The sequence below is a fragment of the Notamacropus eugenii genome, chromosome 1, assembly GCF_028372415.1.
Source record: "Notamacropus eugenii isolate mMacEug1 chromosome 1, mMacEug1.pri_v2, whole genome shotgun sequence".
Taxonomy (NCBI): Eukaryota; Metazoa; Chordata; class Mammalia; order Diprotodontia; family Macropodidae; genus Notamacropus; species Notamacropus eugenii.
Window position 1 is genome coordinate 332,025,922 of NC_092872.1, and position 26,424 is coordinate 332,052,345.

Sequence of the window (26,424 nt, forward strand, 5' to 3'; positions counted from 1 at the left end):
GGTTGATTAAAACCATTTTTTAAGTGATGGAGAGGAGTTAAGAGCCAACAAGCATTAAGTATTTGCTATGTGTCCGGCTCTGTGCTAAACACTAAGGATACAAAGAGAGGGAAAAAGTTTCTGCCTTTAAAAAGCTCACTGTCTAATATGGGGAAAAAAGTTGCAAACAACTGTTTACAAACAAGATATTGACAGAACAAGTGAGGGTAATCCCCAAGGGAAGGCAGTAGCATGGGGCAGAGGGAGGGAGGGGCAGGAGGAGAACCAAGAAAAGCTTCTTGCAGAAGTCTTTTTAATTGGGACTTGAAAGAAATCAGGAAATCCAGGAGGTGGGGTAAGAAGAGAGAGAATTCCAGGAATGAGGGGCAGCTAGAGGTGGAGAATCTTGTGTACATCACTGGATCACTGAGTAAGTTGAATGAGCATAAGTGAAAAGAAAACTGGAAAGATGTTCTTGCAGGTTAAGGACTTTAAAAACCAAACTAAAGCTGATTGAGGACGGAGCCACTGTTGTTGACAAGGTCAGATTTTCTGCTGTAACTTTGATGGTTCAGTGGAAAATGGACTAGAGGAGGGAAAGACATCAACTGAACGGAAGGCTATTGCAGTAGCCCAAGGGTGAGGTGTTGAGGACCAGCAAGATGATGGGGACAGTATTAGAGGAAAGGTGTGTATAATGTTGTAAAAGTAGAATCAATAAGACTTAGTAGCAGATTGGATATGGTGGTGTAGGGGTAAGAGAGAATGAGAACTGGAAGATGACACCCAGGTTTTGACTGGGTGAATAGAAGAAAGGTGCTACCCTCAACAGTAACAGGGAATTTTGGAAGGGGAGAAGGCATAGAGGGGAAAGATAATTTGTTTGGTTTGGGATATGTTGAGTTTAAAAATGACATCCCTTTTGAAATGTCCAGTAGGCAACTGGAGACGAATGATCAAAAGAGGGGTTAGGGCTGAAAAAATAAATCTGAGAATTAGTTATGATAGACATGATAATTGAATCTGTAAGATCATAAGATCATCAAAAAATAGTACCAAGGCAAAAGAGAAGAGAACCCAGAGCCTTGGGGGATATCCCGCGTTAGCAGGTACAGTCAGGATGAAGAATTAGCAAAGGAAGAAGTCAGGATGAATATGGGATACTATTTAATGAGATGACTTTATGGGATACTATTTAACGAGATGACTTTACCTAAACCTGATACATCTGGAATCGTGGACGCTGAGAAACAATGCATTTTTTTCCAGCATAGGTAGGTTGCCTCTTACCCCAAACTTAGGATCTTGCACTCAAGAAATGCTGGCTGAAAGTTAGTAGAGGCTTATTGAATAAAACAGACCATTCAAGTCTTAGGGGCTCTTAAAGGAGAGCTTCTCATTTAGCACCAATATGAATATTCTTAAAAATTAAAATCTTAATTATCTTCAGCCTAGAATAATTTATTCAAGAAACTTAAATGTAGGTACAAAAATGGAGTTTAATTATCTTTGGATTGGGATCTTTTATCTTTTCTTTCTCAAAGAATACATCTTGTATTCAATTTTTAACGTTGACCGTGCACTTCGGTGATTCCTAGATGATTCAATTTACCACAACAAAAACATTTTAAAATTAGCCAGGTAGCTTGGACTCCTGCACGTCCTGTGGTCCTGTGTATTGTCTGACTTGACCTCTCAGCCTTTGCTTTCTTTAATTGGGGGGCGAGGGGGGAAGACTAAACTTTGTCCTGGTCAAAGTTACTCTAACTTCATGCCAAGAGTCCAAAGGTCTGACACGCTTGGCACTCTGACCATTGAATTCCTTCAGTCTTACCAATAAAACCATGTTTCGTTTTTTCTTCCTATCTTTCCCAGCGCCTGGCACGTAACTGGCTCTTACTAACTGCTTACTGGTTGATTGTTTTACATAGGAGTCTCGTGCACTGGACTGGCCCTTTAAGTCGCCAGAGAGAAGAGGGGAAGGGTACGGTCCGGTAGTGGTATAGGTTAAGAGCAGATACACAGCAGGGGGCGGTGGGAGGGTTATCCAGGTGTGTTGTAGGAAGTGGATGCCCACACTGGGTCTGACGGGTGTAGGAAGGAGTAGCTCCCATCTACGCATACTCCACCAGAGCCTTTTCCAAAGGCGGATGAATTATGGGGATTGTAGTTCCTACGCCACTGTTGACGGAGCAGCACCCGGCTTCTGCAGTCTCCAGGGGCTTTCGCCTTAAAGCAAGATAGACCAAATTCTACTCCGCCCCTTTCACCCTTAGTTCTGTTTCATTCTTCCCACATTCAAGTGAATGTGCAGGAGGCCTTGGGTAAAATCTATGGCCCTTCTGCCTTTTACTCCTCACACATTAGAGAGTTAAGGATGCTTTTCTCATAGCAATCCTACGGCTCCTTTAAGGTAGAAAGCTGGAGACTAACCTTCTGCTCTTGGCCCCGCCCCATGCTCCGTGCAGCGTGTCTAGCTCTTTGGTCGAAACCAAAAATGGGGGGAGGGGGAGCGGAGTGTGAATTAAGTGAAGATTTCGGAAATGGCTCTAGGCTCCGACGTCGAAAGTCCATTAATTTAGAGTTGAAATGACGAGCAAGGTAAGTTGGGCTCAGTAATGGGAAGGGTTCCAGCCTTTTAGCGCATGCAGCCGACGTCGCCTCCCCCCTTGCCGGCTCCGCCAGTGGTACTTCTCAGTTGTCTAGGTGCCCGCCCCCGGAGCGGGGCCGGCAGTGGGCTACCCGAGTGGAGGTCGCCGCGGTTGCTGTCGTAGTTCGGGACCATGGCTACCGGAGAGGGCTCCGGTATGGCCCTCGGAGCCGTGGAAGGACCCAGGGCCGCCGCTCAGCTTTACTATGGGCTGGTTCTGGAGAAGCTGCGCAACGTGAGCTCGAGCTGAGACCGGGGCCGGAGCGAGGGGCCGGAGTGGGGCGGGTGGGGGGCAGTGTAGAGGCCGGGGGTCGCAGGAGCGGGGCCCGGGAAGAGGAAGCTGGGGGCCCCCTGAGGCCCGCGGGCACCTCTGGGGGTTTGGAACGGAGAGTCGTTCCTGCCAAGATTTATGTCATCGTCCTGTGGAAGTATAACTCTTGTACCCGGATAAATGGAGACCGTGACCCCCTGGGATGGTGCATCTGGCGCAGAGGCCGGAGCAGGAAGAAGGTTAAGTGACTTGCTCAGGGTTATTCTGCTAGTAAGTTTCAGACAAGATGGGCTCCGCTTTTACAATAATTGTATTTAAATCCCTATCCTTGGCGCTACTTGGATAATCTTGGGCAAGTCACTTCACTTTCTGGACCCCAGTTTGCTCATCTGTAAAATTCAATTTAATATGACATTTCTAAGTGCTTAGTATTTTCCAGACGCTGTGCTGGGTGCTGGAATCAAGGGGGTTGGGCTAGTGAAGTCCCTTCCAGCACCAGATCTGTGGTCTGTGATCCAAGTCTGGCTCTGTACCACTACATGTTACATGGTGACAGTTATACATAGTTCCATGTTATTTTTTTTTTTAATGGAGTCCTATAAATAATGTTTAAGAGTTCCTGCTGCTTTTCTACTGTAGGCCGGGATTGGTACTTCAGGTTCAGAATTGGAATGAAATGAGACACTCGTATATTATCTGACAGTTAATAAAATGGAGTTTACTTAGCTATGGCAGGAAAAGGATATTTGGCAAGGATGTTACATTGATCATTTGGGTATTGCATCCCACTGGTGTTGGCCATGTTGGTCTTCAGTTTAAAAGCGTGGCTTTTTTGTACTTATGTAATCAGAAAATGACATCAGCAGTTTGAGTCCCTTGGACCAATTAAGTACCTAGAACAGTTTTAATATTTTCCAAGGAAAAGCTAGCTTAGCCCATGGGGAGGGGAGGGAATAATGGCCTTAGAATACTGCACCTATTATATCCCACCCTTTAATGGCAAGGCCCTAAAGGTCTTCTAGTAGATTTTGCACCATTTAAATGCCCTTAGGATCATTACTGGACAACCCTCCTGCAGGCGATGCAAGAAGCATAGCATAGGTTTAGGAGGAAAAAGAGAAAAAACAAACAAAAATAGTGCAGCCTTCCATGGTCCCCTCCTCACCTTCCTCCACAGCCTTCTGAAGGAGGGATGAAATATGAAGAAGAGCAGTGACCAAAATTCCCAGAATTCATTTCTCTCCTTTGTAAGAACTGAGTCCCAATTTGAACAGTCTGGTCCATGTGGTGTGAGATGCATCTTTGAAGTCTAAAGTGTCAGGTGGTGTTGAGCATCAGAAACAGCACAGAGAATGATATTTCTGGCGAGACTACTCGTTCTCATCATGGATCAGGATGATCTGTAGTAAAGTAGCTAAGAGGTCATTACCTTCCTATGTGAATCCTGTCCTGGTACTAGGCTCAATACAGAGAATTGCCCACTATGACTGACCCACCAGCCAGGATCTACTTCTTGGGAGAACCATTGTATGGGTGAAGAGGAGGAATGCCAAATCTTTGGTCCTTCAGGCTTCTGCTGAGGGACTGCTCACCTTTTTCCATGGAGGTTAAAGAGATAGTTTCACCTACCCCAGGTACTAGAAAGAAAGCCACTTCCCAGCAGCACCATCTGTGGTCCTTCACTCCCTCCCTAGATAGTATTTATCCATGATCCCTGAGTACTAAACTGACAGCATTATGAAGTGATCCTCTTATCTGCAAATTACAGTAAGCAAATGATTATTTTGGACCTTCCTTTGCTATTCCTTGTGCTGGTGTCCACTCTGCTGCCACTGGGTAAGTCTGCCACTTGGTAAGTCTGCTTCCACTGGGGCCATCATTGCTGTCTACTCTGCTACCTCCTTCTACTGGACCGATGTACCAATACCTGCTGCTGCTGTTTTTTCCTTTCATTCTCCTGGAGCCACGTGTTTTGCCCATTCTTGCCAGGGCCAGGCACAGCTCCCCTGTGCCAGGGTCTAGCAATTTCTCCTTCCCTCTCTGCAGTGGTGTCTGAGCACTACCACGGTGCTGGGATTGCCCCCCTGTAATGGCTGAGCTCTAGTGCTCCTTGACTAATAATGTTCCTCTGTGGCACAGAAAGAGTGTTGCGGTGTTACTTCCACTTCCTCTCTTTGCCTGAGTTTACCTCTTCTGGTTTCTGACAGTTGCCCTTCTGTTCTTTTGTGCCACAGAGAAGACTGCCAGGGTCACTCCTGCTGCCCCTTCCCATACTTTGGGGCATACTCTCCTACCCTTCACTGGAAGTACTAGAGAAAAAGAAAGTTATAGTTAGAAGGAGTGAGAGCAGAAGCTTTTTCTATGAAGACTGATAGAACATTTCCCTGTATCAACAGGGATGCATTTGACACATTTGTCTACACCCTCAATTCTAGAAAAGTCTCTGCTCTGGAGAGTATCCAATATTGCCATTTCAAGTACTCCCCCTCCCCCCAAGAGTCCAAACAGCACAGTTCCCTATAGTGTAATAATAATAATGGCTAGCCCATTTATGTAGCCCTTTAAAGTTTGCAAACTGCTTTACATATGTTAACTCATTCGATTTTGACAACTACCCTGTAAGATAGGTGCTATTATTATCCCTGTTTTACAGATGAAGAAAATAAGGCTGAGAGGTTTGAGTGACTTGCCCAGTGTCACACATCCAATAAGTATCTAAGATTGGATTTGAATTTGTATCTTACTGACTCCAAGTCCAACAGTAGGCCACCTAGCTGCCAACTAAATGCCATATGAAAAGTTCCCCATCAGTTTCTTTAGCACAGTTCTTAAATAATCCCAACATTTCAATATTTAGGGACAGCTCAGGCCTACCATAGCCAGTAGGTCTGGAGATCAAAACTGACTTTGAGATTTAATTCACTTAGTGTCTGTTGGCTTGGCTTTCTGGTTGTCTGTGTACAAAAATGCCACATGTAGTTCCATTTGCTCCCTGATGTTGAGCTACCATGGCCAACACAGAAGTAGGGGCTTAGCTAAAATCAGTTCATCTATTGGGAAAACAACACCTATATGAGAAGTAAATACAAAATATATGCAATGGAATGCTTGAGGAGTAGGGATGTCTAAAAATGGAAATCAGGAAGGACTTCTGTAGGAGGTAATGCTTCAGCTAAACCTTGAAGGAGGCAGTGGATTTCAAGTGGTGGAGGGAAAGAAGAGCATTCCAGGCAGGAGGTACAGTATGCAAAATCATTGAGGTAGGAAATAGAACATCTTGTGTTGGAGACAGTAAGTTTATTAGTTTGACTGAAATGTAGGTCGAGTGCATAAGGGACTTTATGAAATCAGTACAGAAAGGTAGGCTGGAGTCAGACTGTAAGAGCCTTTAAATGCCAGACAAGTTTGTATTTTATTCTAGAGGAAGTAAGAAGCTACTGAAGTTTTTTAAGTGGGGAAGGAACATGGTTTGACTTATGCTTTAGGAGAATTAGTTTGGCAGCTGTATGGAGGATGGTTTGGAATGAGGTGTGAAACTAGAGGCAGGGAGATAAATTAGGAGGTGACAGAGAATGTGTAGGTGAGCAATGATGGGGGCTCAAGTATTCTGAGAGCAAAGGAGAGGGATATGAAAGATTTGAACGTAGAGTTAATGAAAGTGGACAGCTGATTTGCTTATAGGCAGTGAGGGGATAGTTAATAGTAGAGAATGATTTTGAAATTACAAATCATTTTTGCTGAATCACAGTGCGGAAGTATAATTAATGTCCATTGACTCTGGAAAAATAGGTTGGGGCCAGGTTGTAAAAGACTTTAAAAGCTACATAGAGAAGTTTATATTTAATTCTAAAAATAATAGGAAACCACTGGAATTGGTTGAATAAGGGAGTCAGGTGATCAGATCTACACTTAAAAAAAGTTAATTTGGCATCAGTGTTTAGAATGTACTAGAGTAGTGAGAGATTTGAAGCAGGAGGCCAGTTAGGAGATTGTTGCAGTAATCTAGGCAAAAGCTGGTAAAGGTCTAAACTAAGGTAAAGAAGTTGGATGTGAGAGATGTTGTCAGTATTTGTTAATTGTTTGGATATATGGTGTAAGGGAAAGGAAAGATAACGTCCACATTATGAACCCATTGGAAGGATTATCTTTAACAGAACTAGGGAGGTTTGGAAGGGGGGCAAAGTTTAGGGGGAAAGATATGGAGTTCAGTTCTAGACATGTTGGATTTGAGATTTCTGAAAATACTGGACATGAGGATAGATTTGTAAAGGGAATAGCTGGTTAAAGAAATGGTGTCTGAAAACAGGAATTGGATTTCTGGACTACAACTTGAAATATAAAAATTTTGAGCTCTTCATCAGTGATGGAATAGACCTGGTGAGTGTCGATGAAATACATTTTTCCAGAGTCTTAAAAATCTAAGAGAATTTTTTTTTTTTAACTAGAAAGAAGTAGGGGGAAAAAACTACCCCAGTACATTCACTATGCTAGATACCACAGATGATAAAATGGAAGAGTAGAGATGGTGAGAAATCCACAGTCTACAAAAATCCAAGAAAATAACTGTTAATAAAAGCCACTGCCTCAGATGAAGTAACGTGGTGTAGTGGAAGAGTGCTGGTTTTGCAGCCAGAGGACCACAGAAGCAGATTCTGGCTCTGCCACTTTCTACTTGTATGACTTTGGGCAAATCACTAAACATTTCTTGCCTAACTTTCCTTATCTGTAAAATGGTGTTGGAATGAACCTCTGAGGTCACTTCAAGCTCCAGTTTATGAAATTGAGAATCATACCACAACTGTATCTAGTCTGAGCTCATAACTAACTGTATGACTTAATACTCAGATATCTCCAGTGAAGGTGAAACTCAGTAACCCTGCAAGGCGGCCCGTGTTTTTCATTCTTAAGCACTTTTCCCTTCCATGAGGGGTTCTTAATTTGGGATACATGGACTTCTAGAAGGGTTCTGTCGTATATTTCAGAGAATGTTTCATGCTATGAAGTCGAGGAAAAAAATTGAGCTTTATTTCATCTAACTGCTAACTGCTAATTTATCATTTCCTTCAATTAGCTAAAAATATTGTTCTGGGAGGGTTTCTGTAGGTTTCACCATACTGCCACAGGGGTCCGTGATCCCATACCAAAAGCATAAATCTGCCTCTTTTCAACTTCCATTCATACCTCCTGCTTCTGTCAGAATAAGTCTAATCCACTCTTTAAATCTGACACCTCTGCAAATAATTGAAAAGTTATCCTGCTCTCCTTCCCTATCCCCCAAATTTTCAGTTCTCCAAAATAAATACCCTCAGTTCCATCAGCTGTTCCTTTAAGTGTGTTACCCACAGAAGTAACATAATTTGTTAACTGTGCAGAAGTCCATCACAACTAGGCTAGCCACCTGGTGAATTCTTTTGTCTTGACAATACTGGAACTGGAGAAAAATGCAAAATGGCCTTTAGTCCTGTTTGGTCTTTTTCACTTCTGCAGTGACAGTGGCAGAAAATGGGGCAAAGAGTATTGAAGGATGACAGTTTTTTTTTTTTTTAGTATGACAGTTTTTATTAAATAAATTACAAACATTAAGTTGTTGCTCTAAATGTGACATGTTTGGCTAATAAATGAATGGATAATCTTGACATTTAAAAGTGTGTAGCTGTTATGTACTGCATTTTTAAAAAAAAATTCAGCATGTTACTTCATTTTTTTTTAAGTAACTGCTTTGTTTCTAGCTCTGTGTTAGGTGTTAGAGAGAATAAGACAAAATGAAGCAATATGTCCTCTTTAGGTTTGAGCTTAATGACCTTTGAGGCCCTTTCTAGTTCTAAATCTATGATTGTGTAGTTCCCAACAGAATACCACAGAGTAAAAAACAAAAAACCCAACCCGTCATGATATTGTACTCGTAGATATTTGGTGTGAGAATTTGGGGAGTTGCACTCTGAATTTTTAGTTGTACTACTTTCTAAAGAGATAACATTTGATTATTAGGTTTTTGCCAGACTTGGCTTTTTTTTTTAAAGACCTACAATATTTTACCTGTTGATCTCATTAGCTTTATACTTTGTTTTCATCTCTGCTCTGGTAATTTTCAAATCTATTTATCCAACCCTGATCTCTTTTCTGAATGCCACTCTAATACCTCTAACTGTCTGTTGAACATTTTGAACTGAATGTCTTATCCCACAGATGTCTAAAACTGAATTAATTATCTTTCCCCCAAGGCCCATGCCTTCCTAGCTTTTTTATTACCGTTGAGGCCTTTCAGCCTCTTGGACTCCTCTCTCTCTCTCTCTCTCTCTCTCTCTCTCTCTCTCTCTCTCTCTCTCTCTCTCATTCTCACTCTCTCACTCACTCTTTCTCACTCTCTCTCTCATTCACTGATACTCATGCACAGAGGTCCTCTCTACTTCTCTAACATTGCTGCCACTCTATTGCGTGTGCTCATCACTTCACTCCTGAACTGCTACAATAACCTGCTGGTAAGTTTCCTTGCCAGAAGTCTCTTCCCACTCCTCTATTCACATGTCAGATTGATCTTCCTAAAGTCATATCTGACCGTATCAACTCTGTATTCAGTAAACTCCAGTGACTCAGTGTCAGATTTAACATTCTTTGGCATTTAAAGCCATCCATAACCTGACTCCTTTTTACCTTTCCAGTTTTCTTATATTTTACTCTTCTTCACTTATTCTGCAGTGACACTGGCCTCCTTGCTCTTCCTCTCACAAGCTATTCCATCTTCTGACTCTATTTTTTTCCTGACTGTGCCACATATGTAATCTTCATCTTTGTCTCCTGGCCAAAATCCCACCTGCTCCAAGAAGCCTTTCCCAAGTCTTCCATAATACTAGTAGTAGTGCCTTCCCTCTGATGATTATCTACTATTTGTCATATATATATATATATATATCTTATTTGTACATAGTTGTTTGCATGTTATCTCCTCCACATAATGGGTACTTAATAATGCTTGTTGACTTCATAGCAAAAAATTTCTGTTGATCATTTAATTTCTTTTTGTGTTGAAGGTTGTAGCAGCATTGCCTGAAGATATGAGACCAGGTACTGATCTATATGGATTTCCCTGGGAAATGGTGTTATGTGCAGTTACAGTTGGCTTTTTTATAGTTCTCCTTTTTTTGTGCAGAGGTTTTTACTCGGTAAGTAACCAGAATATACACTGTACTAAAATGATGTACTGTATGCTAGTATAAAGTTATAGTTAGACCAAGCACTCAAAATTGGGCTTGCAGTTGATTAACACTAAAGAAAAGAGCCAAGTGTAATTTAAAAAATAAATTACACATTTTTGAGAATTTGTTGCAAGATTATTCTAAAACAGTGATAAAACTTTAATTGTTTCTACCTTTGGACTTTCTTTTGAATTTTTCTTCTTTTATTTTGCCTCCAAGATATTCTATAGTTATTGTTAGCCTATATGTTGGCTATTCTATGTATTGCTGACATTTTTCTTCATGTATCAGTATTCATACCAGCCCAGCCTGTACTATTATTTACTCTCCCAAGAAAATTTCTGGTTTTGTGGTATTTGAATGAGAGGAAAGAGTAAATAAAAAAATTGGCTGTGTTTTGCTCTTTTGTTTGGTCAGTCAGAATTCACTGTCCTAACATAATGAGGAGTCACTACTATTTGTAATATAAATATTATAAATTTAATATGTTAGACTTGCTAGAGTATATAGTTTTAAAATGCATTGTAATGTAATTTCTTTGTTAAAACTCATTTATTTCAGGTTAAAAGCCGACTTTATGTAGGTAGGCTATTTTTTTTTCTATTTTAGACCTTTCCATTGCACTTTGAAATTTTTCATCCTTTTCATTACAATAACTTAAGCATGACTATTGATTTTTTTTAGGAAGGGAAAAACAGCTTGCCAAAAAAGTTTCTGAACTAGTAGAAGAAAAATGTAAGATTCTTAAAAAACTTAGCCTTTGTCAAAGAGAGGTAAGCATATTTCTTAAATTGTCATTATTCATGTTAAACTTAAAGTTTTACTTGAAAAGACTTTTAATAAGTAGAAACTTTATCCAGCTTTGAGAATGTGGTTTTGCTTCTAAGTTTCTGCTTCGTGTGCAGTTTTCTTTAAAAGATAAAGCCCCTCCTAGTCACAGTATGTGGCAATTATATAGTACTTTTTTCTTTTAAAAATATCTCATCACATCTCATCTCATTTGATCTTGGTAATTACCCTTTGAGGTAGGTAGTGTGGATATTATTATCCTGGTCTTACAGGTGAGAAAGCAAAGCCCCACAAACCAAGATAGTAAGCCAATAACAGAAGGGAACTTGAATCCAGAACTTCTAGTTCTACATTCTTTCCACTACTTTTCCTCAGAGGAACTGGGATGATCTCATTATCTCTTCTTTTTCACAAAATACTCTTACTGCTGCTTTTACATTTTCCAGTGAATTACTACATTTAAGTGAGTTGTTCTGCTAAATTCCAACATAAAATAAACATCTCATTCTCCTTTATCTTTTTTGCTAGTAGTTTTATTTCTTTTCATCTCCTTGTTTTCATGTTTTTTATTCTTTTGAGACTTTTACACCATATCATTTGCTTTGATAGTTGAGTGTTTTGGATTTGCTTTAAAAATAATTCCACAGTGTTATAATGGAACATGCTTGTCTCTAAGAATCAGGAAGTTTCAGTTTTATACTGAATTTTGCCAATAAAATTGAGAGAGATATAGGCCCAAATGTTTGGTAATCATTGGTTTAATGTCATGTTGGACTGAAGATTGGCCTAGAGTGGATTTGTCTTTGTCCCTTTGCTGTATAATATTTTACCAGTGACTTGGATAAAGGCATAGATGATGTGCTTATCACATTTGTAGATGAAACAAAGATGAGGAGGTATAACTGACACTCCAAATGGCGGGATCCAAGAAGATTTCAACATGCCAGAACAAGAGGCTAAACTGGATGAGATAAATTTAGTGCAGATAAATGGAAAGTCCTTCACTTAGCTGCAAAAAATTCAACTTCCCAAATGTTGGATGGTTTTTAACAGTTCCTGTGGAAAAGTTGTGACGGTTTCAGTGGGCTGTACATTTCATGCAAGTTAGCCGTGCAGCATAGCAGCTGAAGTAGCTTGTGGGACCTGAGCTCCTCTAAGAGAGGCACATTTTACAGTGAAGAAAACTGAGACAAAGATTAAGTGACCTGCCCAGGGTCATCCAACTAGTAAGTGACATCGAATTAAACTCGGGTCTTCCTGACTACAGGCCCAGCACTCTATCTACTGCATGCCTAATATGATGTGGTATCTAGGGTCCTCATCATTCTGGTTATATTTCTCTAGGCATGCTTCAGCTTCTCAATACCTTCTAAAATGTGGCTCCCAGAGAAGAATATATTCCAGATATAGTGTGATTAGGGGAGTGCCTGCTAGGGAGATATGAAGGATATACTTTGCAATTATTTGCACACACTTGATTTCACCATTACCTGCAAATGTTCTACTTCTTTAAAGTAGAAACTCTGACCATAACCACCTATTATTTTATTTCTCCCTCAGCCTCACCCCTCTTAAACTTATTCTCCTCCCTCACTGAGCACCCCCCATCCCTTAGTACTTTCTCAGGCTATTAGCCCAGCTCTAACTTGACTTTCCTTCCTTTCCAATCCCATCCCTTTAGGTATTTTACTTCTACACTCTTGTCTGATCTCAGATCTCAAAATTACCATTGTTTCCTTAAATGTCAAATCTGATGGTCTTTTTTTAGTCTTCATCCTTCTTGATCTCTCTGCTGCATTTAATACTATTAACCACTCTTCCTCTTGGATACTTTCTCTTCTCTGGGTTTTATGACACTCCTCTCTCCTAGTTCTCCTACCTTTGTGACCACTCCTCATTTTCCTTTGCTGGTTCCTCATCCATATAATTCTCCTTAACTGTGGGTCTTCTTCAAGATTGTCCTACATGCTCTCATCTGTTCCTGTGTTTTTAATTCTAATTTTTATGCAGGTAACTCTCAAAGATCTATGAATTCAGCCTCATTAGTCCCACATCACCACTTGTATTTTGGATATTTCAAGCTGGATATCCCAGAGACATTTCAAATTCGGCACGCCAAAAATTGAACTTATCTTTCCTTCCAAATTCATCCATCTGCTCTACTTCTCTATTTTTGACAGCACTACCTTCCCAGTTTCCCAGCCTTCAATTTCTTCCTGTCTCTCACCCCTCATATCCAACCAGTTGTCAAATCTTATCATTTCTGACGCTATAGCATCTTTTACATCCAACCCTTCTCTCTATGCATGTATTTAGCATCTAAGTTCAGGCCCTTATCATCTCCTCTCTAGGTTGATGTAATAGCTTCCTAAATTAGCCTCCTTGCCTCAAGTCTTACTTTTACTCCCATCTATCCTACAAACTCCTACCCTTAAGTGTAGATCTGATCCTATAATTCTCATACTCATTCAACTTAAGTAGTAGTATATTGTCTCTAGAATAAAATATAAATTCTTCTTCTTAGCTCTTAAAGCCCTTCATAACTTGATTCCAGCATCACTTTCCAGTCTCATTGGAGACTTAAACTCCTGCAATCTGGAATCCTGCCAAACTCTGCAGACTAGTTTCTCACATGTGATGTTCCTTCTCCCATCACTGTATTGACAGCTCCTCATGCCTGAAATGTACTTTCTCCTTACCTGCAGCTGATAGCATCCCTTTCTTCCTTTAAGGTCCAGCTCAAGCACTGCCTTTTACATAAAGCTTTTCTTGAATCCCCTCGACTTCTAATATCTTCCCTCTCAAACTACCTTTTGTTTAACTACTTTGTATTTATTCTCTTTTATATTTATTCTGAACATTCTTATAGCTCTTTGTGAATTTACATTGTTTGATGCTTTATATTTGTATCTCTAATATCTAGCACAGTGCATAAAAATGTTTGTTGATTGGTTGATTTGCCAGTGAAAATTCTTAGGCATGAATTTGCCACTGTTTCTGTCTCTCTTTGGCCTAGAAGAATTGAAGAAAATGGGATCAAATTTATATGCCTGTAAAGTAACTTCAATCTAGGCTTTACCAGTCTGCAATCAGGGTATATTTTTTCTGCTTTTCATATAGTCACCAAAGCCATATTTGAGAGCCTCTGACATAGTCTGTTGTTTGATTGCAGTATGAAAATCTAGAATCATCTTTAAAGGATGAAAACTTTGAGAGAGAGTCATCAGAAACACCCAATCTGGAGGTAAGAACTGAAGAAAAAGGTGAAATAGTCAAGTGATTTAATTAATAATATATTATTAAAGCTAAAGAAAAACATCCTTTAGAGAAGCTATATATACTTTCTTCAGTAAGAAAAGAAATATTAATTATTTTGTTTGGATGGCCAATTAGAGCTTCCTCAGAAACAAAACATCACATACATGCACACACGCACGCACATACACACATGTACGCACACGCACACGCATGCACATGTGTGTATTAGAGAAGAAATAGAACACAAGGAAGAAACCAAAAACACTCTGGAGATAGGAACCTTCATATGAGAGCTTGTTTGTAAGGTGTTTGTGTCACTTTTTGGCATTTTGACCCATTGACTAGAACTTGTTCTGCAGTAGGACATCTTTTTACAGAGTAGAGAACCTGACATCACAAAGAAAAGATATCATTTTCAAAAGGGGGAATAGGTGATAGCAGTGAGTTACTACTCATTTGCCAGCTCTTCCACCATCTCTTCATATTCAAGTTCCTTGGAGTAAGTTAGACTTGGACAAAAGTTTGGTATCTAAATGTTTTAGGAAGGTACTTTTAAATTCAGCTAAGCAGAGAGAGTCTGGGTATTGTGTTTCTGTTGTGTGCATGGATGCGTCTTAAGTCTAAATCATAAAAGCACTAGATTTGGAGCTATAATACTTGGATCTGAAACCAATTTTTTTTCTTTACTTCAGCTTTTTGACTTCAATTTCCATATCTGTAAAATGTGAGAATAGACTAGATAATCTCTGAGGTCCTTTCCAGCTTCCAGTCCTATAGTCCTTGCTATGTGCATTCATGATTAAAAAAAAAATGCAATGTGAATTCCATATAAAAACGATCAGGAACTTAGATGAATTATTCCTTGTTCTTGACTTCTGTTATTTCTTAAAATAATTTTCTTTTTATTTCAACAACTGAATAAATACCAAGCAATTACTATGCATAAAATACTGTAACAGGGGCCTAGGATACAAAGATGGAAAATTATAGAATCTCTGCCCTTGTAACAGATAAGTATAAGAAGAGGTAGAATATTATGGAGCAAAGAAGAAAAGGCAAAATACTGGGAAATCTGAGCAGGAATTATGATTTAGAGTTGGAAAGGACAGTTGAGATCTAACACCCTCATTTTATAGAGTGCCTGAAAGGGATAGGAATTAATTCTGGAAATCTGGCGCTAGATTGTAGAGGACTTTAAATGTTAGGAGGAGTTTGTATTTTATCTTGTAGGCAGTAGGGAGACCCAGAAAGTATTTGAATAGAAAAGAAACAGTGCATTTGCTTATTAGGAATTTTGCCAGCTGAGTAAAGAATGGTTTAGAAAAGAGTGAAACTCTTAACAAGGAAACTGGTCAGGATTCTATACTAGAAGGCTAAAGGAGGGTAATAAGAGTAATCAAGAGGTTTTGGGTAACCTTGGAGAAAACAGTTTTAGTGTAATTGTGGAATGGAAAATGGTTGAAGAATGAGTGGAGTATTGAGAAAGTATAGGCACTAAGTATAGACTTTTTTAAAGGAATTTTGGCAGTGAATGGGAGTGGGGTTTGAAATATAGGATGACATATTGAGGGTATAATAGGGCCAAGAAAGGGTGTGTGGTTTTTTTTGTTTGTTTTGTTTAGTTTTTGCTTTTTAGATTTTTAAGGATAGCAGTGACTTGAATATGTTTATAGGTAATGAGGAAGGAATTATTGAGAGGAAAAACCTGAAGACAGGAGATATAATGAACAGTAGAGTACACTTCTTGAGTAGAAATGAGGGTCACCAGTGAGACCTGAAGCAAAGGAGAAGTGAATAAGTAGAGAAAGTTTGAAGTGTGGAAAATGGGAGATTAGGGAGCAAAGAGAAGAAGGTTTCAATCTATTCAATAAAGTAGAAGGCACAATCACCTGCTGAGGGAGATTGAATTGGGGGTGGAGTTGTGGACTTTGTGTAGAAAGTTTAAAATAAGCTTCTCTCAAGAGTATGATTGGGACTCAGATGAATAAAGGGACTCCTCAGCATTGGTGAGATCTCACATGATGTTAGATGTTATGATTTTATATTTAATTCAGTCAGCAAAGTTTTCTTATTTCTTTCAGCGGGGGTTGGCATGGCCATCAGTAGAAGAGAAGAGATCAAGTAGATGATAGATAGGGGTGACCCGGTATTAAGAAATTAGTAGGGCATAATGACATGTCAAGTGATTGTAGAGTTGAAATGACAAATGTTAAGATTAATACTGTAAATGGAGGGAATTGAAGCCAGGACGATGGATGAGGAAAACAGAGAGGGATGGATAGGCCAGAAATTTCAAAAAGAAACAAAAGCATGCTCAGGAATAAAGCTGTGGGAGAGATTGTCACCAAAGAAGAATTTCAGTTTTAGAATTTCATTTTCTTCAGAGTAGTTATCTTATTTTCTATTTCTCCATTATCTCTTCTCACGCATTCTGCTACATAGGATTGGTTGTTATGTTTCTGCTTTGGCTAGTTAGAGATACAGTTTTTATAGGTAAAAGAAGTTGGCTTAGTAGAATCATATTTTACAGGCCAAATAAAAACATTGACTTTGGGAGATGTTGTCTTTATAGTCTCTAATTGCACATACAGTTATTTTTTCATCTTGAGCTGAATATTATGGGAAATCTTTCTTTAAGTTTTAGTATTTTTATACTAATTCTTTTGCCATTAATGAACATCAGTGACAATGGTTAAATGCATATTCAGCCATATTGTCAAACAAGCCAGTCCTTTTCAAATTAGGTTGAAATTATTGACATTCTTGATGAAAACATTTTCAGGTATACTTTATAATAGCTAAAGATTTAGCATGTGAAAAGAAACCAACATAGTAATGTTGTTTTTATTTGAAGGTAATATGGAAAAAATAGACAAGGTGTATATAAGCAAGTTTCCTTTTTTATTTTTAACCAGAAGTAAAATGTTTATTTGTTTTACTTTTATTTTGACATCTGTTAAATTATTTTTTGATTTTTTTTTTTTGGTGGGGGGGACAAGTTGTTTGAAGGATCACAAATATTAGAGGTATGTTTATTTCATCATCTGTAAATCAGTTGTAATAATCTAGTACCTAATGATTTTAAATAATAAAAGGTAATAGAAAATTGCAATCTTTTACCTTACATAGAGCGTTATTGCCTTTAAAAATGTTTTAAAGTGCACCTATCATTTTCTGATTTATGTGTTCATTTTTTTATTTGATTGCCATTTTTAAATGAATGTCCTCATTTTCTTATATTATCTTAGAAGATAGAATATTATTTAATCAAAGTTTAATAGTGTTATTAATCATTAATAAATAAGCTGATTTAAATTATTAATGATACACATGAAAAATTTTAACATATATATATATATGTGAGATTAACCCTAACCAAAAATGCTTAATATTACTTTACAAAATTGACATTTTTTTAGGTTTCATATGAAAAGCTGAACAGAGCAAACTCTGCACTTACGGATGAAATACATTCTTTAGAAACAGACTTGAAAGAGGAGAAATCTAAACGATCAGAACAAGATGAGTTGGTAAGACTTTTGTATCTGGAGAAATGAAAAAGGAGAGGCCACTTGGGGTGATTTAAACTTTGTAGCTTTTAAAAATATATTAAAAGAACTAGCTTTCAGTTAACCTAAATACTCACATGTACAGTAGGCCGTTTTTACTATACAAAGAGCAAAGATGAAAATGCTTTAAGTTTCTGGTTTTTGTTTTTATTTTCTTCTTTTCCCCTTGGTATTTAGTTTAGGAAATGACTCAGTGATGTGTTTGTGAGTGCTTAATGAACTTTTGAAATTATGACCTTTTATTAAATATCATGAATCCATACAGTTGTAATTGGTAAAATATTAAGGTTTAGACAAAAGATATTATTTTAAGTGCCACTTTGATGTTTACTCTTTATTTTACTGCCAAAGTATAAAAGTAGTTAAATAGTTATATGATAAATAAAGTTGTTATAAAATAGTGTTACATTTTTGGTGTAGCTCTTAATTATAAACTAAAACTATCTTGGCTCTAAATATATAATCAGATTTTATAACATGTTTCTAACAGTGGATAGAAACCCTTGCAATAAAAAAGCACTTTAATTATTAACACTCTTTCTAGATGGCTGACATTAAAAAACGGATACAATCACTTGAAGATGAATCCAAATCTATCAAATCACAAGTCGCTGAAGTAAGTTGAATTGGGTAGTCATTTTGTAAAGTATACAGATAATTTTAATTTAATGTAATGTAAATTTAGTGTAGCATTTTAAAAGTATAATTAAGAACAAGATATATAAACATAGAATTTTAGAGCTGAAAGGACTCTTGACAGTTTATTGTAGGCCTATTATTTTTATAGATAAGGAAGCAGGTTATCAAATAAAGTATAAATTCTTGATACAAATATTCACAGCTTTCTACAACATGGTTTTAAATATCTATCTAGTTTTATTTTATATTATTTCCCTTCACATACAGTACATTCTGCTCAAAATGGGAAGTCCCATTAACTGGCCTGCCCTCTCCTATCCCTGTACCTTAGGCTCACATCACCTTCTGCGTGTGGAATAAACTTATTTTTTCTCCTTCCCTATGTCTATTTTCCAAAGTCCTTTCTTTTCTTCAAGTTTTAATGTAGGAGCCATCTCTTTCATGAATCTTACTCTGACTTCGCCAGCTAAAATTTTGAGATAAAAGTTGGATTGAATTGAGAGAAATTTTAATGCTTTGCCCCAGGATATAGAGCCAGCAAATTAGTGACAGAGCTGGAACTAGAATCCAGATCTTCTGAACTCAGCTATGTACAGATATTCTGATGGGGACGGTGATGTTTGAGGAATAGTTGTGGAGCACATAAAAATGTTACATAATTTGGGAATTTTGGTAGAGGCTCAGCATACCACCAAATGAACCTCTGTCCCTAGATTGTCAAGGGTGGTTATGACTCTGCTCTTAACTTCCAGACTTCTCTTAGCTGTTACCTTGCTGCATACATTTGTCTTTGCTTTACCCTATGACATGGGGCCATCTTCAGTTGTCAGGATCTGTCTCTTGCTACTGGACCCAGATGGATCCAGAGAAGAGAGTGAGGCTGAATCCTTAATCACTTAAATCCAATTCACTTGTAAGTCATGGCATCAGCTTCCTAATGTCATGATCCTTTTTGATAATGAAGAACAAAAACCAACCTGTGAGTTGTAGTAGCTGCCCCACTAGAGATGTAACTGACCAGTTCCAGTTGGGTAATGTAGCTTCTTTTTTTTTTTTTTTAATTTATTTTATTTGTTTTCAGCATTCTACACTCACTTCCATATATCTTAGATTTTTTTCCCCTCCCTCCCCGCCTTCTTCCCTACCTTTTCACTCCCTCCCTGACACAGCATATAGTTTTATATTGGTTTTGCACATACATTCCTATTAAATACATTTTCACCTTAGTCATGTTACATAGAAGAATTAAAATAAATGGGAAAAATCATAAAACGAACCAAAACGTAATATAAAAGAAAATGATCTGCTTCATTCTGCGATTGAATTTCATAGTTCTTTCCCTGGATATGGAAGGCATTTTTCCTTAAGAGACCATTGGGAATTATTTAAGCCCTTGCATTGCAATAAAGTACTAAGTCTACCAGAAAAAATCCTCACACACTGTGGTTGTTGCTGTGTACAAAGTTCTCCTGGTTCTGCTCCTTTCACTCAGCATCAGTTCATATAAGTATTTCCACACCTCTGTTCATCATTTCCTATAGTGCAGTAGTATTCCATTACATTCATATACCATAATTTATTCAGCCATTCCCCAATTGATGGGCATCCCCTTGATTTCCAGTTTTTGGCCACTACAAAGAGTGCTGTTATAAATACTTTTGTACATGTGGGACCCTTTGCCATTTTTATGATTTCTTGGGGATACAGTCCTAGAAGTGGTATTGCTGGGTCAAAGGTTATAATGCAGATTCTTCTTTACTTCCTTCCCTTCCTCTTTCTCTTTGTCCTCTTCCTCTGTCCATATCATACTATTACCTTTGCCTAAAGGAATATAAATTTTAATTGCTGAATCCTCCCAAGTTATCTTGGGGTTTCCTGGCTAGATTTCTTTCTTAAGGACCATGCCTTAAACCCAAATCCTTCTGGCTCTCATTTATTGACCAACAGTAGGTCCCAGCCCAAGCCTCACTTGGTCGTTGTTTGGGCCCTGATGACTCAAGAGTGAGTGTAAATAGCAATTGTTTCTGTTTTCTCCAGAAACCCTGAGGGTCTTCCCCTCCCAGATTGATTTTTTTTTTTTGAATGGGTAAAAGAGACCATTCTTAGCCTCATTTCTTACCTAGCCTTAATCACTGAATGGGCATTGCCTCAGTCAAACTGAGACCTAGGAGAGACCTTAGCTTAAAAAGGCCAAGGTCTTCCATTGCATCCTAGGTCATCTCCAGTCATCTTGATTTACATCTTGCCACTGGACCCAGATGGTTCCAGAGGAGAGAATGAGGTTGATGACTTTTGCATGTCCCTACCTCACTTAAATCCTATTCACTTGCAAGGCATGCCATCATTTTCTGATATCATTGGTCCTCTTGGAGAATGAAGGGCAAATAACAACAATAATTCTGTGACATATTAATTAATAACTCTCTCTGCAAAAATCAGCTAATACAGGCATGACTAACTTTTTCTGAAACTAAGATTCTGTAATTCTACATCTGTACCAATGAAATCTTCCTCTAATTTCTCCAGCTGAAAGTTTGAGGAGGCAGCCTGTGAATTCTTTCTATTTTAACTTGGCTTCTGATTCAGATAGGTCTATGTAGCTTTCATTCAACATTTCTTGAAATATGGTACTCAGTCTTAGATAGGGAAAGTCATGGATTTCAGGCAGTCCAGTAACTTTTAAATAACCTCTCTCTGACCTGGATTCTGGATCAGTCATTTTGGTTAACATGCAACTTAGATTTTTTTCTCTTTCATCTTTTGATTTTGTTATAATGTGTTCTGTTGTCTCAGTGGGAGTCATTCCTTTCTGTTTGATCCATGCTAATATTTAAGGAGTCTGTTATCTGGTAAGGCTTAGGAGCCCCTGTAAGCATTTCTTTCCTGTAGGGCTGATGTTCATTTCATTTATCTTCTCCTTTTTTGGTGTCTTGCTTTATTTTTTCCAGAAATTCTTGTAGTTTTTATGACTAAGCTGGTGTTTTGTTTTGTTTTGTTTTTAAATCTGAGACTTGTAGTTGTTGTGAAATTATTTCTTTCTTCATTTCTTGATCTTGTGTTTACCCATATTGCCAGATTTAACTTGAATGGCGGAGTGGGGAGCCTGTTTAGTTTTAACCTATGTTGTCTAGGTTCTGGCCTCTGGCTTTCACTTCCATTGACTGGCATCTGTGCTCAGGGTGCTGGCAGATTTCATGTCTGCTTTTATCTTCTTGGTACAGAGAGCTGTGTTCTTAAAAGCTATTATTGTTGGCTCAGATCCTTGTGCTGCAGACTTTTGGAACTCTTAGATGTTTTGGATTCTTACAGCTTCCTCATTGGAGCTCTCCAGTGTTCTTCCTCCCTTTAGGCCTCAACTGTCCTTTGAGAGTTTTGGGGTCTACACTGCACTCACTCAGCTTTTCTGATGGAACCTTTCCATATTCATATCCATAGGCTTTCTTCCCTTGTGTAGATCTGGGCTTACAATAGTTCCTTTTTAGGTTTCTTGATCATTATTCAGTCTGGTGCTCTTTTTTCTCTCCTATGCTGTAGTGCTTGTGTGAAAGCTGGGCTGTTCTGCTCTTTCTTCACTCAGCCACCTTAACTGGAAGTCACCTGGGTTTAAATACTAGGTTCTGTCACTCTGTTACTTGTGTGAACAGGTCACTAGACCTCTCAGGTTTCCTTGTCTGTATATAATGAAGGGATTGGATTAGATGCCTTCTAATCTCATCAACATTAAATCTGTAGGTCTTTTCCTCCTATTACTCTGTAATCTTTTGATTCTGTAATGTTTATTTTATTTCACTAGTTGTTTTATTTATTTATAGTTGCTGATTCAACATTTTCTGTTTTGTTTAGGCCAAAACAACCCTAAAAGTATTTCAGCTGAATGAAGAACGACTTAAAACATCTATAGAAGATGCTTTGCAAGAAAATTCCCATCTACAGGAAAGCCAAAAACAGGTTTGTGTAATTTAAATATTCACTGATTTAAAAGCATTCAAATTCCAAATGTCCCCAATCCATATGAATGGGTTTCTCAAGTTTGTGCCAGGGCTGATGATGTGTTGGTTCTACATGGTAACGTTGAATTTTTTTATAGTCGCTATATTTCCTTTTCTGTGTATATTAACTGTAGCAAGGTTATTATGGGTTCTGTGTTCCCAGTAAGTAGCACATGAATGTAACAATGTAGAACCTCTTGTATCTTTTTGTTGAAAATAAGCAATAAAACACATAAAGTAGGTGAAGACTTTGTTGTGTAGTCAGTTTCACTTTTATATGCTCCTTCCCACTCTGGTGACCTTCATCCTTTAGAAATAATAATCCAGTAGCAGGTCTGCACTGATAGGGATCCACAGCCATCAGAGATTCTGAGCTTCAGAGCAAAAAAGGTTTTAGAGGGCCTGTGTTTCCAGGGACATAGCAATCAGGTGCCAAATTCTTACCCTATCTTTGGGGTATCTTTTACATGTGCCTCATCCCCTGTCATAGATGGAGCTGTTCATTCTTCTTCAGGGTGCTGCTGCTTCTGTGCCGTCCCTACACCCCAGTCTCTTCAGTGTTAGGAGTGACAGGCTCTGACAGCTGAAGCTTCCATCTCTGCATGGACGCTGTGCCCAGCAGTGCCTTAGAGTTACAGAGCCATAAAATATGGGCACCTCATCCATGGGCCCTTCTCCCATCTCGGGGTAGGAACTTCTATTTCCTGGTTCCCTTATCCCTGTTATTTAGAGTTGAAATCTGCTGAGGTGAAAATCCATTTTGCCTGCTACCTCACTCTCCTACCTGACCTGTTTGGTCCATCCCCTCTACAACCTACATATTTCTTTTGTCCTCCTATTAATTACATTGTGCCTTATGGAACTTTACCTTCATTGTTAATAAATTCCTCTTCTGCCACTCATAGAACTATGGACAACTTTCCAATGTGAATGACTATTTCCTTATGCCACTTGCGTACTGGGGCAAGGAGGGGAGCAGCTGTCCTGCTTCTTGTGCACTCTCCATTGCCAGTTCCAGGTGCCTTCTCTGCTGTCATGTTTTGCAAGTGCTTCTGAGATTTGTTTGTGCTGTCCAGAATCCTTATTGTTGTGATGTATTTTCCTCCAAGTCACTCTTCTCAAGGAATTCAAGTGCCTGGTTCAATCTTCTCTACTCTTATACTTAAGGATTTCACAATACAATGTTATTTCCCCTCCACCATCCTTGCCTTCTGGCTCATCAGCATCTTCATCTTCATCAACCCTTGGACCTCTGTTCTTCTCTGTTCTACCTCTTAAAACTCTGTGATACTGTCCCCACTCTATTCACAATCAACTAAGAAAACAGGCATTTTTAAAGTACCTACTTTGTGCCAAGCACTGTGTGAGGTCCTGGAGATACAGTTACAAATAACAAAACATTTCCTACTTTGAAAATCTTAAATTGTAATGGGAGAACCAGTAAGTCTATGTGGAACTGCAGACAGTATAAATATGAAGTGGATAAATACAAAGGAGAAGATAGTTTGAGAAGGACAGCACTCACTAGCATTTTGGGAAAAGGCTTCATGTAAAAGGTGGTGCTTAAATTTTGTCTTAAAGGAAGAGGAGAAAATATGATGCAGTGGTGAGGAGGGGATGCAAAAGGAGATGGCCTATGCGGTGTAGTGTATGTGAGGAGAAGAGAACCCTATTCCACTTCCCAAGTTGTAGTCTGATATCACCAATTGCTAAAACTCAGCATTTCCAAAATAACTCATTTCAGTTTCCCCAAGAATCTACTTTTTTTTCAATTTTTATCAAGGGTACCTCTTTTTTTCTAATCACCCAGGTTCATAATGTCAGAATCATTTTCACTCCATATGTCCAGTCAGTTACCCAAGTTTTCTCAACTTGACTTCCCCAATGTCTCTTCACATCTGTCCCCTTCTCTCCACTTTGATAACTTAGTCCTTCATAACCTCTTAACCTGGACAATAGCAGTCACCTCCTAACTGAACTCTCTGCCTCCATCATCTCCTCTTTTAAATCCATCCTCCATAGCTGCCTAGAAAACACAGATCTGACTCTATTTTTCCCCTACTCAAGAAGCTCTAGTGTCTGTGATCAGTTATAATTATCATCTTGTTATTTAAAGGCTTTCCTAGTTGAGCTTCAGCATGACTCCCCTCCACCTACATTATTATCTGATCAAATTAGCCTACCTGTGACTATCACATACATGCCACATTCCATCTGTGGAGGAGTCCACCTTTTTTACCAACTGTCCTTCATGCCTGGAATATACTTCCCTCCCATTTCCACCCCTGGCTCTTAGAACCCTTGACTTCCTTTAAATCTGAGCTCAGGCACTACCTCCTACATGAGTCCTTTCTCTATCCCCCAGCTGCTAGTTCCACCCACCTACTGCCTAAATTATAATGTATTTGCTTTGTATCTGTAACTGTTTCCACCATTAGAATGTATTTTCCTTAAAGACAGAGACTTGAATTTCTTCACAGTGCCTGGCACACACAAAGGGTTTAATAAATGCATCTTGATTGATTGATCCCTGTAGATAGATGTCAAGATGTGGAAAAGGTGTCTGTGTTTCTTAAGAAGTTATTCTCATTTTGGCATATCTTTGTGCCTTAAGGTCAACTACTGTACTGATGGTAAGTTCTTCAATTTGGAAAGGCTACAAGCCAAGACCAAAGTGGAGAGAGTGTTGGTGCATGATTTTCTGTTTGCAGATGATTGTGTACTCTGTACAGTCTCTGAAGCTGAGATGCAACAAAGTATGAATCAGTTCTCTGCTGCCTGTGCTAATTTTGGCCTAATAATTAACACCAAGAAAACACAGTTGCTCCATCAGCCACCACCACACCATATGTAGAACCACCTATTAGAACAAATGGAGAAGTTTTGAATGCTGTGGATAAGTTCACTTACCTTGGTAGTGTACTTTCCAGGGATGTACACATTGACAACGAGGTTGATGCACACATTGCCAGAGCTAGCTCGGTGTTTGGGAGACTCTGAAGAAAAGTTTGGGAGAGAAGAGGTATTAGACTGACTACCAAACTGAAGGTCTACAGAGGTGTTGTGCTGACCTCACTGTTGTATGCCTGTGAATCATGGACGGTCTACCAGTGCCATGTCAGGAAACCGAATCGCTTCCATTTGAACTGTCTTAGGAAGATTCTGAGGATCACCTGGCAGGATAAGGTACCAGACACTGAAGTCCTTGCTTGAGCTGAACTGCCAAGGATTCAAACTATGCTTCAGAGAGCACCACTCCAATAGGCTGGCCGTGTTGTTTGAATGCAAAATGTGTGCTTGCCAAAAAGACTATTTTATGGAGAACTCACATGGGGCAGGTGATCACATGGTGGTGATACAAGGACACTCTTAAGGTCTCTCTGAAGAACTTTGGATTTGACTGTACGACATGGGAGACACTGGCACAGGACTGCTCAGCATGGCGTGCCCACATAAGAAAAGGTGCTGTGCTGTATGAGCAAAGAAGAATTGAGACAGCACAAAGTAAACATAGGATTCTCAAATTTGGAGTACCCACCCCAAAAATTCATATGGACTATCTGTGCCCAACCTGTGGTAGAGCATTCTGAGCTCATATTGATCATATTCTGATCAGCCATAGTTGGACACACTGAAACTTCACTTTATCATGGTGGTGTCGTTTTGGTCCTCTTCTAAAACGAAGGACAAAAACCAACCAACCAACCAGGTAACCTGTAGGGAAGTACACTTAGATGTCTGAAAGTCAAATGCAGCATGTCCAGAACAGAGGTCATTATCTTCATGCCTCAAATCTAGTCGTCCTTCAGATTTCTATTTCTTTTGAGGACAGCAGTTATACAACATTGGAGTCATGTCTTTAACTCCTTACTTTCATTTATTGTTCATATCTAATCAATTGCCAAGTTTGGTCAATTCTACCTTGTCAGAATTTCTTGTACCCCTCCTCTCCACTCACAGGGCTACCACCCTACTTTGGCTACTTGTCACTTATCACCTGGGCTATGGAAATAGTCTCCTAATTCAAACCTGCTTTAAGTTTCTCCCTTTTAAAATCCATCCTTGACATAGTTGCCAAAGTGCCATT

At 38.9% G+C, this 26,424-nt stretch overlaps 1 protein-coding gene across 14 annotated transcripts in view; it reads left to right on the plus strand.

Annotated features, from left to right (window-relative positions):
• The window catches only part of MIA2 (MIA SH3 domain ER export factor 2), a 120,372-nt gene that overhangs the window by 36,804 nt on the left and 57,144 nt on the right, over window positions 1-26,424 (plus strand). For 5 of the 14 annotated variants that reach the window (XM_072629773.1, XM_072629768.1, XM_072629771.1 and 2 more), the window contains 8 exons: window positions 9,929-10,060; window positions 10,655-10,676; window positions 10,778-10,866; window positions 14,055-14,126; window positions 17,140-17,166; window positions 17,560-17,670; window positions 18,254-18,325; window positions 22,192-22,296. In XM_072629773.1, the coding sequence (XP_072485874.1) occupies window positions 9,929-10,060; window positions 10,655-10,676; window positions 10,778-10,866; window positions 14,055-14,126; window positions 17,140-17,166; window positions 17,560-17,670; window positions 18,254-18,325; window positions 22,192-22,296 (630 nt within the window). Of the gene's footprint in view, window positions 1-2,460; window positions 2,581-2,680; window positions 2,865-2,972; window positions 3,171-9,928; window positions 10,061-10,654; window positions 10,677-10,777; window positions 10,867-14,054; window positions 14,127-17,139; window positions 17,167-17,559; window positions 17,671-18,253; window positions 18,326-22,191; window positions 22,297-26,424 lie in introns of those variants that run through there. The other 9 variants (XM_072629774.1, XM_072629769.1, XM_072629772.1 and 6 more) reach the window with 5 other exon arrangements.